Source organism: Parasteatoda tepidariorum, chromosome 1, assembly GCF_982258835.1.
Source record: "Parasteatoda tepidariorum strain Cologne lab strain chromosome 1, Ptep-v5.0, whole genome shotgun sequence".
Classification (NCBI taxonomy): domain Eukaryota; kingdom Metazoa; phylum Arthropoda; class Arachnida; order Araneae; family Theridiidae; genus Parasteatoda; species Parasteatoda tepidariorum.
In genome coordinates this window covers 19,772,299-19,794,572 of record NC_141755.1, presented here as the reverse complement: position 1 = coordinate 19,794,572, position 22,274 = coordinate 19,772,299, and the positions used below count along the sequence as shown (strand labels likewise).

Genomic DNA, 22,274 nt, shown 5'->3' with positions numbered 1-22,274 from the left:
CGTAAAAATAGCTACCCTGACTGGTTTCCCTCTGGGCCTAACTCTACTACGTCATCATCGCCTATAGTAACCCGTCGTGAGGCTTGATTCCTTTCTAGGAGGTATTGGTTTATTCCATCAAAAAGTCCACCATGAAGGCACTTTTCTTCCAGTACTTGGTCCAGGAGTTCCCTTGTCTTTTGGATTGGGTTCAAAATTTCAAGCCTACGGAGTTGAACATTAGTAGTCCCGAAAATTGGGTCGGCAGTTCAACGACGGTTATAAAATAAAATAAAATCTGTTGATTGAGAATTTTATTTTCTTATCCCTGCTTTTTTTTTCTCTTTTGCAATGAAGTACGATATTATTAAGTTATGATAGAATTTCAACTAATTAGGTTACAAATCTGATATGTAAACATATGGTATGCTTATGAAGTGTGAATTCTATGCCTACGGTTAAAACTGTAAGCAAAATTTTAATCTTTTTTGTTTTCAGCTTTTTCGTTCAGTGACATACTAATCCTAACTTTTTATGCTGATAGTGGGAAGGTCAGACGAAAAACATTATAGAAAAAAAAAAGTATCAGTGACGTCTCTAACCCACTACTTACCAATTTTTATGTTTTATTTATTGTCTGTTCATGTTGTTCTTTCCTTCTTTTTCTTTACCCTTATTTTAATTAACTACTAACTAAAATAAGGCAATATTAAGATTAGTTAAATTAGTAAAATTCTAGTCTAACTAATCAACTAATCTTAATATCGCAGGCATTGATTCAATGAACATTTCATAATTTACGGAGGTGGCCTCATTGGTCATGTACTCCGTCTCATCTTTTATTACTTTCAGCACGAAAAAGATCAAAACAAGTTTGATTGAGGGTGAAAATTGAGAGAAGGCGAAAGACTAGTTTTGCAACACTCTCAAACTTCATTTAGACAGTATTAGATGTTTTTAATCCTGTTCCCCCCTCCAAAAAGTGATTTGCCAGGTTTTGCCAGCGACGTTTTTGCTTTTTTTATGTGTTAACGTGTGACCTCTAATGCGCATTTATCATACCACATTTTCAACAAGCATTCTAAGAAATATATATAATGGGTGGTGAATAAATAACACCTTGTATAATCATGACTGAAGAACTTAGATATTAAAAAAGAGGGTCTTTAAAATAAAATTTCACTGCAGTGAAATTTTATTTTAAAGACCCTCTTCAATTCGAACTAATACCTACAGATATTTGTATATTCAAATAAAGATAATATTATACCTTTCTTCAACTGCAGATGAGGCGTCTGATCCATATAGGGGTAATTACTTTTACTGTAGTATGAAATCAGATCCAACTTATGTGTATAACAGAAATAAACATATAGTTTGTCTACGGTAAGAACTCTTCCCGACACAAAGTTTGAGGCTGTTTTCTACTATGGAAACAAGGCTAGCGCATTTCAGGGAGGGTAGCTTCTCTTCACTCTAGGGCTAATACAAACGATCGAAAAAAAGATTCCCTTTCTCTAGCCGACCCGAGCCGAAACTTGTCCAAAACAATGACCCCAGACCCCTATTTGAAATAGTTATACCTCGTTATACCATAGTCACCGCCACGGGTCCAGACGAATGGCTAGGGGAGTTCTTACTTTAGACAAACTATACCCAACGCTTACAAACAGGTTCTTCGTAATGACCGCCCTTATCTCTTAGTGGCCGCATGTCTACTCTTTAGCCACTAACGTTTCTTTATCGTTTCAGTCCTCTGTCTAGTTTTAGCAACAGAGCATTACTACTTTTCAATCGAATGTATACTAGAGATAGGTGTGCATCAATGTATCTGATATTTTTCTCTAAGTACTACTTGAAAGTACCCAGTATTTTAAATGAATACATCATGAGAACATTTTGTATCAATTCATTTCTTAAGTATAAAGTTAAAGGAGAACAACGCAGTATAATTTTTGAAAAATAAAAACTTTTTAATTGCATTTTTAACAGTTAATCCTTTCAAGATTGTTGCACCTAAATATTGAATTCATTTTCATATAAATGTGAAAAGGGCAGAATAAGCCGGGCGCAATGCGCTATGACTTGTATGACAAGTGAAATTGTGGGCTCAGTTGATTAATGGATTTATTCACTCCTGCCAAAACATTTTTAGTAAAATAACCATTTACAATATGCATTAAATAAGGAGTAAAGGTTGCAAAGGAGTTGTCAGTTTTGGAACAATTAGAAAAAAGTATTAAGTCCAGCAGCCAAACAATATACCTAAAATGAAGAAGACTAGAAAAAGGGCTAAACTTGCATTTGAGACTGCAGAACATAATGGAGAAGATGCATCTTATGAACCTGGTATTGATGCATTATAGTTTGTTGTAAAACTTACTAAAAAAATTTTCAAAAGTATTTAAAAAAATATAATTTTTTATTATCTAAAAAGAGACGGAAAAAAAACTTAAAAATCCGGAAAACAAAACAAAGAAAAGATATAATCTCTTCATCAGCCCACACGATTATATCCGCAAAAAGGAGTGCTTTCTAATATTGTATTAATATAGCCAAAGCAAAATATATCAATACAATAGTGTGAGGAGCACTCAAATAATTGAAACGAAATTAGAACACATTAAGTAAAAAATATATACGAAACAACAAACAAATATATCAAACAGATAATAAAATGTAAAGAGATAAGAGAAGAGTACACGAAAGGAAATCTACATAGTGAGGAGCGAATTAAAATGAATTTACGCGTACCGGAATCTTTCAAGAATGATTTAAAATATTTCCGTAATAAGACTGCCAGATTACAAAATATGAAAACAGTTTTCATATTTTGTAATCTTGTAGTTATTGCAATTTTGCTAAGCACAGAATGTATATCGTATTATTAAATATCCATTCTGAATAATTTATTTTTATTTATGGATAGAGCCCCATTTCATTGTATGTCATAAGTGTACGAACACTTTTGAGAGACACTGCATATCATATTTTTTGACATTTTACTGGGTACCCGGTATATCTCTATTAAGATTATAAATTTATATCTTAATTAAAAAAATATCTTAATTAAGATTATAAATTTGTGTGAGAGATATTTTATTCTGAATAAACATAACTTTTTTTGAAGTTATACTTCTTATGCGACTTCCAACAAGGTTACGTTAAACGTTTAACGCTACATTTTTATTGGCCGGGAAATCACGTGGTAGGATCCAGTTTTCCCTCATTCATTTCCATATTGTTTTGGTTCTCACTAGCGCAAAAATAATAAAAATCATAAAAGTATTCGCGATCGCAACGCTCGAGTACGCCGTCTAGCGGGAGCCTGTAAATATCGGACATTAATTTATCACGTTTTCATTTAGTTCCATCAAAGTCATTGACTGAATCAGACGCCATTTTTTAGCAGCAAATAAGAAACAAAATTTCCCTAAGGAAAAGGCCGAAGAACTTGAAAAAAATCTCCAGAATATTAGTAAATCTTTCAGGAACAGAACACGCCAAACATTTGAAGAAAAATTCCTCAATAATTTTTAATTTCTATTATCAACAAACTTGCAACTGATGACTTCCGATTTCGTATACTGTTACAGATGTGTGTATTAAGGTAAAATGCATTTCTTCTGTCTTCTATTCATTACGAATTAAAGTGAAGTCAACATTGCTTTCATCATTCCAGTGAATAAATATGAATTCAGAACATACAGAATTGTAATAGTTATAGCATATTCTTCTTCGTTATGGAATAATATATATTTCTGTATCCATATAATTCGGAAAACAACAATAAAAAATTATCCAAGTTACTTGAAATAGTGCCATTTGTGCTGATTCTTAATTAATTTTAATCGTTTTCTTGTAAAGTATTTTTTAGTTTTGAAAGAATAAGTTTAACTAGAATTCAGCTATTCTGATTTTAGCTACATATTCAAATTCATATCAATTATAAAATTTTGCTGTGTAGTATGTTATCTAAAAGTAATGAAGGGATAAACTATGTATCTATTATTTGAGAATAAAGTTTTCAAACAAGGAACTTATCATTTTGGAATTCTCCGGGAATCATAAATCAGGTAAGTGCAATGATTTTTACAATAAAAAATTTGCTTGTAAATATTTTTTTTTCACTTGATGATGGTTCTCTACAGAATGGTTTTTTACGTCTGATTAAGAACTATAAGAATAATAAAAAAAGAAACAATATGAAAGTTTTTATTTCAATGTTAATAATTCTTAAAATCGTTTTTTTTATCCTAAGAATTCTTTATTTTCCGTTTTTAGTTTATAATTTTTTGATAAAAATTGTTCTCAAAATACTTTTGAAAAATTAAATGGTATAACATTATGTGTTTATGTATACTTCTTGTATATTCCAATGTTTGAAATAATATGATTCAGAAAAGTATGGAATAAAAATTCGGTACTTACGATGTATTAACGCCACCGCCGCTACAGATTTGGCGGTTTTTAAGTGCCGCCAATCTACACTTAAAATTTTTGCGACAGTTCATAAAATAAAACACTTTATTTAAAATAAAAATAGTTAATTGGATTTCGGTGGAAAATGAGCCGATATAGAGTTTAGCATAGATTCAAAACAATCATATCGCCATATGAACTCTGATGAATAAGATTCCAAATGAAATAACATTTCCAAAACGTACGTTTGCCAAGATAAAGTTTTATGTTGTGGGAATTGGTACATTTTCGTTTTTTCGGTCAAATATTTCCCTCCTGAAAAAATAAAATTGCATCTTGTTTTGTTTTTGGCAAATCCCAAAGACGAATATTCGTAGCACTAAAAATGGCGACAAAAAAGAATTGTTTTTTTTTTTCTTGTTTTTGTTTCGTCAGCATTCTTTATTTTACGTTTCTTGGTTTCTAAATAATGATTTTTATTGAAACTTGAAATTTTTTGATAAAAATTGTTGTCAAAAAACGTTGTTTACAAAATTAAATTTCATAAAATTATGAGGCTTATGTATACTTTTTGTTCATTTTAATTTTTGAACTAATATGATTCTTAAAACTATAGAATGTAAAGTTTAAATGGGCCTTTCATGTTATATCATTAAATTTAGTAATACTATTTCTCGGGCATTAGGTTTTAACTCTTATAAGAATATACATATTTTTTTCTGTTAATGTACAAATATTTTTCCGATGTGTTTTGGATATTCCTTCTCTAATAAAAAGAGATACCATTTTGTTTTCGGTTGTACAAGAAAGAAGATCAAGCATTTTTCTTTTTTAAATTTAATAAGCCACATTAAAGAAGGAACGTTGCAATGCTACACGCTACATTAACGACGTCTCCAGAGTAACTGAATGACGGTTCATATGGAAATCGCAGGTAAGCGTCTCATACAACAACGCCCCCTATAGTTCGTTGCGATCGCGAATTGTTTTTTTATAAATATTTTTTTAGTTTGATTTGATACTCACATAATTTAATAGGATATCATTTTTTATTTTCAAATTAAGTGGATAACAATTGCAAAAAATGAGTGAAAACAATCCCACGGACAATGCGACGGATTTAAGGTTATGTCAAGGTACGTCTCTTGTGAATATCAATTGATTGTTAGGTTTTCTCTTTTGAAATTACATTATGACGCATTCACATACATTATTAATACAAATACATTTTCCATGGCGAGACGATAAGGCAACCACAAGCACTTCCACTGGCTCAAGAGGTCCACGAGGGAAAAATGCACAATATTACCGTCATTACAGAGCACGGAAGTGAGAGGAGCAGGAAAAAGAGTCGTTGAATAGAACTAGTGATCCTACTACGTCTGCTGATTCTTCTACAATTAACGTCGCAGGTTACGAAGTTTAACTTCTTCCTCGCGGAGGAACTCCACGCACTATTTTTTTTTCTCGGCGGATTTGTATTCCTTACCCTCAAAATATTAGCCGCAATAAGGGATATATGATCCCAATAGTTTGGTCAGGATAGCGGTCCAAATTTGTGCGTTTCGCATATTTTAAGAATATTTAAAGCGAATTGGAAAATTTTTGGACACAACTATAAAATTCATTTTTCCAAAAAAAACTCCATGCAAAAAATAATTATATTAAAGAATAATTATATAAAGAATAATATTTATAATCATATTAAAGAGTGTAATTTTATAAGGCAAAATATAAAATGTGAACGAAATCGGTCAAATAGCTACTGAGAAATCAAATTCTAAATATACGACTTTTTATATTGAGACTTACGTAAGTGAAACACTAGATCAGGGATGGCGAACCAATGGCACGCGTGCCATTTATGGCAATCGACACAATATTTTGGGCACTCCACAGATCACAATTGTTACACTATGAATTGTTATTGCACAAATGTTATTACGCTATGAAGCATATGTAACAATTAAATTAAAATTCACAAAAACAAACAAAATAATAAACAATTATTAATAAAAAAATTAATACTAAAAAAACAATAAATAACTAGCAAAAAAAATCAACAATCCTGCTTGAACTAACATCTTACAACCTAAATATAAGTTATTGGTCATCTAATCTGCAACAACAGAAGTCACACTGATGTTACTTTAAGTTGAATTACGTGTATAACTGAGACATTGCAAAATGTATTTTTTTTTTCGATGCAAATAAAGAGTTTTGAGTTGATAGTATTTAGTATTATTATTTTCCCAATAATCACGAAGTCAAAATTATTTGACGGCACGTCTATGACCTCACTTAGCAATTTGTTAGAGAAAATGGCACGTTGGTGTATAAAGGTTCGCCACCCCTGCACTAGATCAAAGTTACATTCCGCTTTTCCCGTCGCTGTACATCCATCTAATAGCAGAACTATGAAATTGCTCGCAAAGATCATTGGTTGGAATGCGTTATTTAGCATAATTGTCAATTTAGCTAATTACCCCTTGATTACCACGATAATTACCAAAATTATACTTACTTACAAATTGATCTGGAACATATGGTTCAAGTGTGAGACTTCTATTTTCGTTGGATTTCCCATCACTGTCATTAAACTGATTACACCTAATTATCCTGATAATACCTTACCCACCTCGCATAAGCTAAGTAAGATGCAGTAATTAAGTAAAATGCAGTCCACTGTTGCACCAAAAAGACTCATATTTTTGATAAATTCAGAAGTTTAATCAAATCACGCATAATTAGTTAAATGTTTCGTCTAATGATACCATAAAATTAAAACGAGGAAAATATTCTAATATTATTGACATAATTAATAATGATAACATATTTAATCAATATTATTTATTAACAAAACTAAAGGGCAAATGTAAATGCACGTCAGTTGATGGTGTAGAGCGCGAGTAAAAATTAAGATTTTTAGATCGCTTTTAAGTAAGAAACGAGGCACGACACAAAATTACGATCTGCGGATGAATGAATGGATGTATAAACGGATGTGGCAGAAGTCGAATTCTTGGCCATAGATGGCGCCACTGGAAAACAAGAACAAATGGCCCCTTTGCCTTAACAACTTAGAACAACAACCCAGTTTTTGCAAGCATAAAAAATAAGACATTGTCATTTAATGAGCTTCAGGAAGTAAAAACAGTCACAAACCACTCATACCCATACTTTATAATAAAAAATCCTTTAAGCATTAACGGCAACACTGACTAAACTTAGACATTTTTAATAATCATTTACTGCAATACACAAATGACGAATTTTGCAACTGAAATTGAATTGAAATGACAAATTTTCATCGTAAGTGTCATGTATTGGCTGCCAAGAAGGGCCACAAGTACTCCTTGTATTGTTTTTCATTGTTTGAAAGTACAGGAGTTGGATCTTAACTAAATGTTGTTGTCCACCAATTGTGACAAGAATCGAGTTAGAGCCACGATAGCTCAGGGGATAAAGCGTTTGCCTTCCAATAAGGTGAACCGGGTCCAAATCCCAACGATGGCTGGTCGATACGAATAAGCTTCCGGCTTGCACCGACCACAGTGCTGATGTGAAATATCCTCCGTGGTAGATGAGTTAGAATCCCTTTGCTGTCAGGCTAACCGTAGGAGGTTCTCGTGGTCTTCTGGTAGAACAAATTTCTCCCAATGCTCGATCCAGGAGTTCCCTTCTCTTCTAGCTTGGGTTCAAAATTACAAGGCTACAGAGTTGCACATTAGTAGTCGTAAACCCAAAAATTGGGCCGGCTGTTCAAGGACGGTTAGAAAAAAAAAAAAAAGAGTTAGACCAATATCGTTTTCATCATCTCAATTTCTACAAACCACTGCCACTCTACCATTATTATGCACAGCTTTCTTCCTTTTTTTGCAAGAGCTTGACTAGCACTAAGTCGTTAACTTTAATTATTGAGTTTTGATTTCAATTCTTCAACGTTCAAATTCTGATTCTACAAGGAAAATAAGGAATACTTTGAAGAAATATTCGAATAGTAAAAAAGATAAGCAAAAAAAAAAAATACACTGCAAAATTATCTTTATTATAAAGTATGAAACTTAACTATAAAAAATTATTTTTCAGTATATTTTTTAGTGCGTAAATTACTCATAAGAACCTATTATTTGTTTCAAACTATTTCAATTTATTTCTAACAATTCTTGTATACTTTAAACAGTTAAATAAAATATTCTATATTTAATGAATCAGTTAATCAATTTATGGTAATTTCCTTCAGACTGCTGAAAACACAAGTGTGTGTCTTGTAAGTGAACTATACCTGATTAATAATTTTCCTCCAAGTTTATTTTCCAATAAAATTGTGCAAATTGTTAAATAACAATCCGGAAAGCAAGAAATGAAAATTTGTAACTTAACTTTTTAAATCCAAAAAATTGCTACAAAATTGTTAGAATGGGTATTTTCAACTGTTACTGATTTATGCAATATATCAAATTAAAAGTTAATGTATCTCTACACAAACCAGAGATTTTCAGAACAGTTTAACACGAGATGGAAAATGCCATCAAAATACATTTTATTCCGGAATTAATTTGTATTAAATTCGGAACCATCAGGAATTTGATGCCCTCCCCCCTCTAAAGCTGTTTCTGGAAACAGATGTCCCTTCTTGTTACACCACTGATGTTTTTAAGCAATTTTTTAATGTTAAACATAATTTTTAAGTTTAAAATAAGAAACAAACAAAAGAATTAAACATTTTTACATCAACTGGGTCATTGTTCACAAACTCTAGATTTTGAAAGTTTTATAAGAGACAAAATCAGCAATGTTGAACAGAACTTACAATCATTCACATGTACATCTCAGTTATAAAAAATTGAGCTCAACATAGGGTTGCCAGCATAACTATGACAAGTTGAAACCTTGACATTCAATTTAAGACACTTGTTTTCTTACTACAAATAATTTTTTAAGTCATTTTTTTACTTTTATGCTGCATTCGGAAGATTTTGGACCTAACATCATAATTTTTTGCTAAAATAAGTAATAGGTAGCTGAGGAAATAAATTTAAGAGTTAAAAGAGTTGGAGCAAAAAGGTATTATTTAATTTTAGCAGTGTTTTAATGGGCAATATTTTTACCTATGTACTTATTGTTATCTTCTCAAGACATACTCTATGTTAGTTTTTTATTATTTAATTTTTTTCAATAAAAACTGAAACATACAATTGAGCAAGAAAATATTTTTAAACACTTTTTAAAACAGTAAAAATGAAGTTATTTTTTCTTACATCAAACTTTACCTATCATTACATTTCAATGCTAATTAAGGATTTTTTTTTTCTTTTTTCGAAAAATCACTTTTAAAGAATTGAAAAAAATAAAGCAAAATGCAAAGAATGCAGAAAATATTTTCTATAAACTTTATTTTTCATCTGTCTTTCTACATATATACAAAAAAACTGTTCCTAACATGTCCTAAAATGTACATGCTGTAGTTAAAATTGCAGGCATTAATAAATAACCAGAGTCTGAGAAATAGACGGACAAAAACAAGATATTTACACTAAATTCAAAATAAAAAACTTATTCTAAACAAACAACTTTGCCATTTTGTTCGTTTTCGATGGACACAGAGGTAAAGCATTTATTATACTCTACCTCGCTGATATTAAGATCATTTAAAATTTGTCTCTGATCATCTCCCAGAGCACTAAATTTCTTCTTTTTAAAAACAAAATGACGTTTATTGCCATTATTAGCTCCTTCACAGATACCAAAACCAAATAATTCTAATCGTTTAAGAAATAACCTTGAAAAATTTTGAGTGTACCTCTGAGTTTCATCAGATGCGGTGGCATCAGGTGTAAGTTTAAGCTGCACGCATCGAGAGGGTGTTATCTCCCCGGTTGTATGTTTCAGCAGTTTTTTTAAAGAATTCCTCTGGGTTCGAATGAAATCCTCTTTAGAGATATCTGAAATGGATGTATTTGGTGCACGTGATAGAAGAACAGGTATTGCTTGGTCAGCTTGATCTTCGGATCTCGAAACTGAAAGAGCAGTGGGCAAATTTAGTTCTGTATTCAAGTTATTATTTAAGGTTTCACAATTTGTAATGATAGGGTTAAAAGGAATGGTCTGAGTAGCAGGTATTGCATTTGAACGCACAGACTGAATTATTGGTTCAACAACAGTACTATTAAGAGGAAGAGGTGGTTGATAATTTCTAACAGGCTGCCTAACTCTAGAATTGTTTAATATATTTCTTCTGACATTATTTACTGGATTGACTGTATTTACAGAATTATTAGACCTCATCATAACATTTTGAGGTGATCGTTGTGGTGGAGTAAGCATATTGCGAGATACAACTCTGTTTTGTCCATCTACTACTTCAATAGGTGGTGTCGGAGCACCGGATTGAGAGGGAAATTTCAATTCCTCCATCAATGCATGTCGTTGTTCAATAAAATGACTAAGTAGTTCTCGTGCATGCCAAACAGTGTTTGCACTTATTTCTGTGTTCCAAGTTAAATGAGAAACAGGTATTTGATAATTAATAGAATCAATAACATTATCAAGAACATGAAGAATTAAAGTCAAACGTCCAAGATAAGAAAGAGCAGGCTGAAATACTTTATCAGCATTTTTTCTGGCCATTTGCTTAGCTTTATCTGTAAGCTCATCGTGAATTTCGCTGAACTTTTCCTTTCCTTCAGCACTTAGCTTGTACACAATGGGACCATGAGAACAATGAAGTTTTATTAATGATGTAAATATTTCAACTAATTTATCTGAATTATTTACTTCAGAAATTTGATTAAATTTTGCATGGCTGTCTTCAGTACACGTTAGTAAAAAGCTTTGATGAAACAGCTCTTTGAAATTTGGGGCAGAAGTCAATGTTTGATGAACAGCAGCAGGAGTTGATATGATAGCAAAATTTACTCTTGTCTTAGTTACAGTACTTCGACTGACACGAGAATCTTGAAACCAAGCTAATCCCGAATGCAGCCGCAACATTATATCAGCCTCTACAGGTTCCAACATGTTTTTATGCAAAGATCTTGCACTATTATAAATAGCTATTCCATGACCATTGCTTAACTTTAACATTTCTTGCAACTGTTCCAAAGTAAAAATGTCAAACAAAAATTTTTTCAAATAATCCTTGGTATCTTCATTTTTGTGTAGCACCCAGGTATCATTCTGAGCTTTAAGAAGATGTTGTTTTACATGTTCAGCTACATCAACTCTTAACAGTGATTTTGGTGCAATAACTAAAGTCCACACAATTGGAGGTTCAATCCAGTGATTTATTATTTCTAAATAGCTCTCAGTACCCATACAAGATGCAGCACATGTCAAAAGAGGAAAAAAGAAGCTTTTTTCTGTGCAACCAAGTGAAGCAGCATAACTTGTAACGAATTCTTGAATATTTGTTGAGCAAACATTATTCAACAAAAAAGGAACAGACAGAGCCTTTCGGAAACATCTCATGAAGTCTCGTTCTGGTATGTTGTAGCTAGACATTTCTGATATTTGTCAATAAATCAGATCGTTTTTCCACTTAATCTGAAAAAGTAAAGTTTGTTTATAAACGAGCATTAAAAATAACTATTTATTTTGAAATATTACTTAATACACTTTTAACTATTTAAACAACCCATGACTTCACAATTGATTTGGTAATTGAATCTTTAAATTTTTATCAAGTTGTATAAACAACGACCCCATTAATATATGCATAGCATTTCAATCTCACAACTATGCCTTTTTTCATCAGAGCAATTATGGAATTCAGTTTCTATTGTGGGTTAAGTTGCTGCTAAAGGTTGGATGTAAAGGTAAAGCATTAAGTATTTGTAACCAGGGGTCTGTCCAGACATTTTGTGAAAGGTCCTGTTTTTGAAAAATTGCGAAAAAATTACTCGTAATTTGTGAATATAAAATAAGCGTTAAGTCCCATTCTTTCAACAAGGGTCCTGTTATTGCAAAAAACCTTTTCAAGGAGTTTTTAAATTGCAAATGTAAACAAGATTATGCTCAACACTGTAAAATTATAATTAAAAAATTTAATTTTCAAAAATAAACAGCTATTGCTGCTACTAAATTAGAGAGGCAACATACAAATATTTGGTACTTAGCTTATACTGTACAACACAGAATATTCCTTTCGGACGAATAATGGAGACAAAATCACTCACATTTTTAATAATTTCAATTGACATATTTTATGTAACATAACTTAGTTATGCATCACTTCTAATGTGTTACACATTAAGTAAACTTAAACAATTCTTAAATTTATAATAGTTTTTTTTTAAAAATTGATCTAAGTTAATGTTTATTTACATAATATTTTATCAATTAATTTTATGAATAATATATTGCTCAATTATTTATTTACAAAAAAATATCATTTAATATCAATAAGAATGTACACACGATGTTTGCAGAAGTAGAAATATTTTCTTAGAATATTACATTTGGAATTTATAAAATTTTTTTTACTTCAAAGAGGTTAAGGTACATAATATAAATGAAATGAGATCAAACTTAGCCTTAGAATTTAAGCAGATAAACATGATTAACAAAATATTAGAGTAATATACATCGATTGCCAGTAGACTTGAAAATATCTATTAATAGCTGAGCACTCAGCATCAGTCAATAACATGCAGATAAACATGATTAACAAAATATTAGAGTAATATACATCGATTGCCAGTAGACTTGAAAATATCTATTAATAGCTGAGCACTCAGCATCAGTCAATTTTTCCCGCCCACTTACAAACACAAATATCTTTCGAGTGTCTCTTGTGAAGGGCCCGATTAAAAGATAAATTATTTTGTGAAGGGTATGTTTTTAAGTTAAAATATTTTTGAAGGGTCCATTTTTATAAAAAGATAGTTTGTGAAGGGGTCAGTTAACGAACCCAAATTTCTTCTAAACAGACCCCTGGTAACTAGATTTGTTAAAAATACCTATTAGATAAGTGAAGGGGCCCTTAATTTGCAATTTTTTACAAATATCATGAATTAAAAATATTGAATGTTTTTTCCCTTCATAAAATTATCATAATTACAGTTAATTATTAAAATCACAAATCCACAAGATAAATAAAATGCCATAATTTTTGAACAGTTGAAGGACAGTCCCTTATGTACAAACTTCATAATATTGAAACTACAAATAAAACTAATAGATATGCCATAACAGTTTTGAAGTAGAAAAAAAAAGAGAGAAAGTTAAATATTGTGCAACTTAATAAAACTTTAGAAATATATTTTTAAATCACAAAATGTTAAAAAAAATAATAAAAACAACTATTTAAAAAAATTATTTTAATAAATGAAAAATAAATTTAATTATATTTCTCACACATGTAATTCGCTTCATATCTTTTAATCAGAGCCTAATATTTTTAATTTAAAAGTTTTTCTAGATACAAATGCAGATAAACATTTCAATTGATGTTAATGAATCAATTAGTAAGTAATGCCATTTAACCCTCAGTTTACTATTTTAAAATATTTGTGATTAATGAATTGTAAATATGTTTAAAATTCATTTATGCAAACAGTATGAAGAGATCAATTCAAATTTTTAGAACAATTAATTTCAATCATACAAGATTTATTTTCCTCCCCTAAAAATAAAGTATACGACCCCTAATTCACCCTCATAAATTTCATGAAGGGAAATTTTATTACATTTTTTTTTATATAAAATTAAAAAGTGCTCAATATGCATATAAACAAATAGGATAAAATAAGATGCTTTAATTATAGTTTGTCTAAAGTAAGAACTCCCCTAGCCATTCGCCTGGACCCGTGGAGGTGACTATGGTAATGAGATATAACTATTTCAAGTAGGGGTGTGGGGTCATTGTATAGGACAAGTTTTGGCTCGGGTCGGTGAAAGAAATGGAATCTTTTTCGTCGGTCTATTAAGTTAGCCCTGGAGTGAAGAGAAGCTACCCTCCTTAAAGTGTGCTACTCTTGTTTCCATGGGAGCAGATGGTCTCAGACTTTGTGGCGGGGGGAGTTCTTACTGTAGACAAACTATATGTTCGCACACTTAGTGGAGGTCCCCTAAGTTCACACAATTAAATATTTGCAATTTTAGAATTGTTCATTAATTCTCATAATAAAAATCAAGTTAAAAAAAAAACAAACACAGATCCTTTGAAGCAGCAAGCCTAACCGAACAACAGGGAACGAAAATCTTGAAATGATAAGCTTTGCCATCGACTTGCCTCAACTCACAAGAAAAGTCTCAATTGGTGAGTGATTTTCAGATTTAATTATTCTGTTCTGGTACCAATCTATAGAGACAAAATTGAACTAACATCAATATCATTACTTTTCAAACAAATTGAACGATGAGGAAAGAGGTTGACCCTCAAAGTTAATAAGAAACAAAACTTTAACAAAATTGGAAAATTTCTTTAAAACGGTTTTCAAATCAAAAGGACCAAATCACTAAAAGACTTTACTGTAAAAAACAGACTTAGGAGGGGAAAAAGGACCATTTGAGAGCAGTGTACCACTAGTCTCAGTTCATTTACTGGGCAGGTAGGCAGAAAAACTATACCTACTAAGTACCAGGCTGACCCTAGTATACGGAATTTCCAAAGAGTGATACAGATCGATAACCAGAACCATTGCCAAATGTAATGGACATGTACTCAAAGGATCTAAAACTTGGGGGAATAACAGTTAATGAGTTGAATTGTTAAAAAAAATAATAATAATAAGTTTTTCATTCAAGATATCTCTACAACAGATTTGGAATAAATATTATAAACGAAGAATTTTGAATAATAAAGTAGATATCCAATTCATTTAAACCTGCTTTAAAAGTTAAAAATATTCTATACACTTAGGCTTTAAAGTGCCTGTAACAATATACTTTTGCAAATAAAGAATGTTGTTTTCTCTGGAAAGAAATTAGTTCAATAAAGTTGTTTTGTCTTTGAAAAGCTCAATTTTATTCATTGTTTCTTGGGGGGGGGGGACTTTTTTCGAAAATACTCAGTTTTTTACAGTTTTTCCTGACAGAAATGCAGACAGGTTTAATTTTTCCTAACCCTGCAACTCATGCAAGTATAAGAGTAGGGAAACTGAAAAAAAATCAATAGTTCATGAAAAATATAAATTATTTACTGTTTTTAAAATTGTCTAAAAAATAGAAAAATTATAGATTTGTTGATAACAAAACTTCATTACTTTTGGTACATCAGGACAGATTTTTGCAGAAACTTTCACAAAATGTAATTTTTATTACTTAATTGTAAGACTGTAATATTAAACATACAATCATAATAATTACAGAAAAATCATATTTATTTTATATCTAAGTATCAGGTTCCTTTTCTATTAGAAGGGGAAAAAACTGAATTACAACTAACTACTAGTTTCTAAATACTTGAAATAAATTATTAATGAAATCTATGCTCCTCTGAATAATCTCTCGTTATTAACGTCACTTTCAGCCAACAAACAGGTAGTTTTTAAACCTGTCTTAAAACTTTGAATGGCAAAGTTATTTATTACACACATGCGATTGTTAGAAAATTTAATTAAAAAAAAGAAGAAAAAACAGATTGTACAACCTGAAAAAAAATTAATACTTACATTAGAGCATTTAATGTGTTACAAGACAAGTTGTGAAGTCCACTGCAGAAAGTTTCAAGGCTCAGGTTATGTTTTCACCTTAAAATGCCTAAATAAAAAAAAAGATTATTTATAGCAAATTTGAAAAGAATTGATATGAGACAGTGGTTACCAACTGGAGGCATGTGAAGCCTTTTTTGTGGCCCGCGAACTAAAATATATTAGTTGCCATTTTTTTACGGACAATTTTTTTAAAAATCTATATTGGCTTAAAACTTTTCTTATTAAAAAAAAAATTAATTTCTTCATTTTCTAGAAATTTAACATACCAATGGTGCAAAAAAATTTATTCAAACACAAAAATAATTGCATATGTTGCTCTTTTTTATTTATTTATTTTTTGTTGTTTTTTTTTTTTGTATTTTGTAAATATAATTTAGCATGTGGGTATCAGAAGTTTTCTCAAAGAAATTCTCCGATTTAACTTTTCAAAACCACTTATTTTGGACGAAATTATTTACATCTGTAAATTTTAAATTTAAAATGTAAATATCTATTCTCTGGTGGTTGCAGCAGACAAACCTCAATTCTCTCATTGAACATTTTGTGTGCTACTATGTAAGTTTTGATACCAACCTTTTTAAAGTCTTATATCTTAACTATTTGATATCTGCAGCACATTAATTGTTTAATACATAGGTGCACATTAAAGTTATTGTAGCTAGGAATTTTTTAATATGCAATTAAATATTTTTAAAAATCTACTTCTTATTTTCGTTTCTAATTCAATACTTTTGTTTTGAACAACTTGATAAAAATCTGACAGTAATATTTAATGTTCCCAAACATAAAAGAGTCTTATATAAAGTTTTGATGAAGTTGCAGCCTGCCATTTGAGTGGCGCTTTTAATTGTGGCCCACGGCCTCATGTAAGTTGGAAACCCCTGATATAAAATATGAAATGAATATTATAACATCTTTTTTTAGAACATCTAAATGCTTCCACCATAGGTGTAGTTTTCAGGAGGGGGGGGGGGGTATCTGCTTCCTGGGTTGGCAAGTTTTTGACAATTGATGGTTTTAACAGCCATGTCAATAAATCCTTTATTACAAAATTTTTGACATTAGTCAAAAATCCAAATTTTTGTGTCATAAAATTGTGAAAAATTGCTAATTTATCCAACCCGTTAATTTGCTTAATTATTTACAATAAAAATTAATAAAACCATCTCGTAAAAAGAAACACTTAACAATCATCTGATTCATTATATGTAAAATCAATTTTCATTGTAATCCCATTTGAAATTCTCATTTCCCCAAAGCATGTGATCACAAAAAATTGGTTTTGAAACCCTCTGTACTCTCGTAAATTCCAATTTTCAGTTCAGTTTAAATACGACAAATAGGAGACAATTCTTTCGATTGATGCTGAGCTGCATGGACTAGATAATAAAAAAACTACAAAATATATTAAAATCAGGGTTGGCAGGTTTTTGACATGTGACAGTTTTTGACAGTTTAAACCATGGTTTAAACCGTCACGTCAAAAACCTCACTGTCAAAAATGTCGAAAATGTCAAAAACCTATATTCATATGTGAAATTTAATTAATACATAAAATTTATATATTTTTTATAAAGGATAGTGTTTCTAAATATGTTCTAGAAAAAATAAATTTAAAATTTTGAAGAAACACTTATATTTTGAATAGTAACCAAAATCTTGTACTTTTGAAAACTCACATCTTTTGTAATATTATGTATTCATTTTCATGTGTTATTGAAAATCTGCAGTGATATTATTAAGAAATTTATTTATAACCAAATTTAGTGTATAGTATAGATTATACTAAAAATTAGACATTTTTAAAGATAAACATTAGCAGTTTTGTACATTAGACATCTTTTAAAGAAAAATCTTTTTAATATTCTCTTAAATTTTCTTAATAATCTTTTTAACATAAGACAATACAAATTTAAGTGCTTTCTGTTAAATACACAGAGTAGTCAGTCTCGATTTACAGTATATTCAGCCTATTCATTTACTATGCTGAAAATTTAGTTTATCCAAATACTTGTGAATTTCATTTTGCTGAATACTATATACATAGTTTTGTTGAATATCTAAATATTCAGCTGTTGAATAATTACTTCTTGCTTTCAAGATATGCATTATTTGTATTCTTAATACAAGTGGGGGGAAAAATTAAGAGGTAAAAATTGTTTTAAAATGATAAGTGTAATAATTATAAATAAATATAATAAACAATATGAATTATATTTATCATTATTCACAAATAAAACTACTTTTAAATTCAAATTAACATACTGGATAATAAAGATATTCGGTATAACATTAAAAAATTTTTTCATACACTTGTATCAAGTTTGTATTTATACAACATAACTTGTAAGTTCCTTATAAATATTAGTTATATGTTCCTTATATGTCAGAAATGCACAGTAATAAACTTTTAATTTTCTTAAGTATCAAAAATAAAAAAAATTTTTTCAAAATATAAATATTTAAAAAAATTTTGTGCAAAATTTTTCTGCACATGCATTTGAATATAAATTTCTGAGAATTTAAATCTGTTATTTTACCTTAATTTTAATTAAAAAATATTTTAAAACCTGCTGATTACCTATAGTATAATTAAATTTCAATATAATGCATGGCAACTGTTGATAGTTTTGAAGTTTATATATATTTTTTGGCAAACTTTAGTTTTTGACATTTTTGACGGTTTAAACCAGTATTATACCCTTGTCATGTCAAAAACCACTTTTTGACGTCAAAAACCCAACCCTGATTAAAATACTTAAATATATTAAAACTATATCATAATAAAGTAACATGTAATTAGGAAATTAATTCTAATAATTAAACAAAATATTGAATTGATTGTACCTTTAAATCTTTGAATTGATTGATCGAAAAAATTATTAACTCATTTAATTGAAAATTTATATTTTTGGTAAATTATAATTAGTAGGATACTTATCAATAGGGGTCTGTCTAGGTTTTTCTGAGAGGTACGTACCTATTTTGTGAAAATTTAGACATAATTTGTGAAAATTAAAAATTATATTAAAAAATCAACACAAAAGTATAGATTTATTGTTTCCTATGTGATACAAAATAAAATGTTAAGAAAAAGTTTTTTTTCTTAAAGTTGAATTTGTGAAGGTAGCACTAAACAGTAGTAAATTTGGCCTGGACAGACCCCTGATCAAGAAACATATTGTATGTAGTCTTGATCTATTGGAAATTTATCATGTATATATACGCCAGTATACAGAAAATTCTCAGAGCCTAATATTATCTCAGAACATGGTTTTTTGAGATCAAAATCTTTCCAAAAATTTTAGCATCTTTTCTTTTTCATTATTCACTTCATCATCACCTTTTCATTATTCTATAAAAGGCTTATATGATTTTTTTTGCACTTTTATTCCGCAAGCTGTAGAACAGTTTTTTTTTTCTCTCCTTAGAATTTATACCCCCTCCCAATATTTATGTATGCCTGTATTTTTGTAAATAAATTATTAAGAAAAATGAAAAGTTACAAAAGTATCAGTTTTTTTTAAAATAAATTCAAATAAAAAAAGTATTTAATTTTCTAAAAATATGTTATTAAGTATACTGATAAAAAAAAACTTAGTGCTTAGAACACTGATGTTTATATTTAAAAAAAACAAAGACTCACCTTTTATTTTAACATAAATCTTCAAAACTAATTACTTAAACTTAAAACATATAGGATACTAAGTAGGTATATTTTAAAAGCAATTTTCTTTAAATAAAACAAACTGACATGTTCTTATGATTGAAAGAATAATTAAGTCACTATTAAATAGTACAAAAATTAAATTCTTCACCTCCTCCCAAAAAAAAAAAATTATTATTTTCTGTAGCAGGCTTTTGCCATAAAGGCTGTTCACCCCTATTATACTGTTTAACAGCTTTATAACTGTTCATTTATATCAGATATAGATAATAGTTTATATCAGATTTTTAAAAAATGCTACATTTGAATTAAGGAGAAATGAATTAAGAAATTTTATTTGAAAAACAAAGTATTAATAAATCACACACTATTTCTGAAATCGTTTCCTTTTAATTTTAAAATTTAACTATCATTAACAGTAAAATGTTTGAAAAATACAAAATAAAACAAAAATAAAAGTTACAAATAAAAATAATACATACTACAATATATATTTGACAACAGCTTAAAATGTAATTGACCTAAATTATAATGTATGAATATAAAAATGCAGCTTACTTGTCACCTCCTAGCCATTATCATTTACAAATAAAATTATAGAAATAAATATTATTTTAAGCATAAAGATAATAATTTTTATTCTAAAATGCATTAATATTATAAAATTTCTGCAGATCATTCTATATATTATATGCTCTCTTGATGCAAAAATTTTAAAATTATAATGCAACAAATATTTCAAACTCCATCAACAATGTGCATTACCAATGAATTTATATTTTTTAAAAATATTTAAATTCTAAAATCATGAGTAATTTTATCATAATATTTATTAAAAAAAAATTTACATGTCAAAATTAATCAACAGCAGTGAGAGAAATTTCATTGTTAAAGAATTACATTTGCGATTTCGAGAATAAATGGATTTTAGCGATCCGTGGCGTCGCCATGTTATATCCGCATTTCAATACGAAAATTTTGTGAAAATCAACAATTACTCTACATATTATTGTCAAATTTCAAAGCTAAAATAGTAATAAAAGGTATTAAAGATCATTAAAATCAAGTAAAACAACTCTTTTAAGTAATATTTTCGACTTACCATCGGAGAATCCAGGATAGTTTACTACAACAAATATCTGTTCTCGCCATATTGCAGTAATAATGGAAAATTTTTCGCACAGATCGTCGTTCATGGTGAATTACACTCAGCCATGAATTACCAAAACAATGGTTTCTACGCTGCCAATGGTTGCCATGCGAACGGCTTCCGTAATTCATCGCAGCGAACGCCATTACTGTGCTTTGTTCCAAGTCTGGATGGTCTTTTTCAATAAATCGCATATTATACTTGGCGTGAAATAGAAAATTAAGCTAGTTTAAGTTTTGTAAATTGTCGTAATTCACAATCCATGAATTTTTGGAAACGTTTTCAAAACAGAAAGTGAATGACACACCATAGATTACTCCCTGAAATGAATAGCTGAATGACAACAAATCTCAGAGTAATTCCTGTACACATCGATTTCCTGTTGCCATTATTGCTGCGCAAGAAAGTAATTCAGCTGAACGAAGCAGCTGCCACGAGATGACTCAGACTGCACATGCGCACTTGAAAAGTAATTTTTGACGAGAAAAAAAGGAAGGTGGAGCTTTCTAAGTAAGCATCCAATAGTTTTCGCCATTACATATAAGCTTTAAAAATGCTTAGAAAGATAGAGGTAGAAATTTTTTTGTAAATTTGTTTTTCTGTGAAATTTTCTGCGCAATATTTTACAGCTTCCATTTTCGATCTTTCGCTTTGTCTTACAATAGAGAAAATTAATTTGGCTTTATTTCGCTTGTCTTAGATATTTGTGTAATTTTTATGAATAAAATTATTCAAAATAAATTGTACTGCAATTAGAAATATAACATAAAAATAAAACATTTTTATGTTATTTTATAGCACAAATTTGTTTCAAATTTATTAAAATTGAAATATACTGTACATTGAATATTAATGTATTAAAATATTTAAAGTATAAACTAGACAAATTATTTAAATTAAAATACAGACGTTTTTCTGAGTTAAATTGTAAACTTGCCAAATAATAAGATTTTTTTTTATTAGAAATATTATTTAAAGGTGATTGATATCGAAATAATTAATTAACGAATTATATAATTTATTATAAATGAAAGGTTCAATGTATAAACATTAGTTAACCATCTTTCATTGGTTTTATGCACTACTTCCTTCTTACTCCCTGGCACTACAGTCCGTGTTAGATCTCCTTAAAAAAATTTCCGAAGCAAATCATGTTTTTGTTTCATGATTGTTGCGAAAACTCGGAGAGTCGGCCTTGTCTTTAGTAACTGATGATGGATATTTACTCTATCTTTCGATAAATGTAAAATATAAGGCCATCACTCAATCATCGAGATATAAAACAGGCGTTATTTTTGATTCTCTATTAATTTTTTCTCTCCAAAGTATTCCAATCAACAATTTTTGAAAGATATTTAAATAGTTAAAAGTTTTTAGATTTTTGATAAGTATTTTTATT

At 29.4% G+C, this 22,274-nt stretch overlaps 1 protein-coding gene across 3 annotated transcripts; it reads right to left on the bottom strand.

Annotated features, from left to right (window-relative positions):
- Positions 1-9,780: 9,780 nt before the first annotated feature.
- Positions 9,781-21,334, bottom strand: LOC107452143 (uncharacterized). Of its 3 annotated transcripts, none has more exons than XM_043039153.3 (3): positions 20,828-21,334; positions 16,017-16,104; positions 9,781-11,946 (listed from the first exon to the last, which is right to left on the bottom strand). In XM_043039153.3, exon 3 carries the CDS (start codon positions 11,902-11,904, stop codon positions 9,958-9,960), a length of 1,947 nt encoding a protein of 648 aa, XP_042895087.1. In that variant the 5' UTR covers positions 11,905-11,946; positions 16,017-16,104; positions 20,828-21,334; the 3' UTR covers positions 9,781-9,957. The 3 variants fall into 3 exon arrangements, with proteins under 3 accessions (XP_042895087.1, XP_042895088.1, XP_042895089.1); XM_043039154.3 differs by lacking the exon at positions 20,828-21,334 and adding an exon at positions 20,626-20,740; XM_043039155.3 differs by lacking the exon at positions 20,828-21,334 and adding an exon at positions 20,284-20,407.
- Between the last annotated feature and the right edge of the window lie 940 nt (positions 21,335-22,274).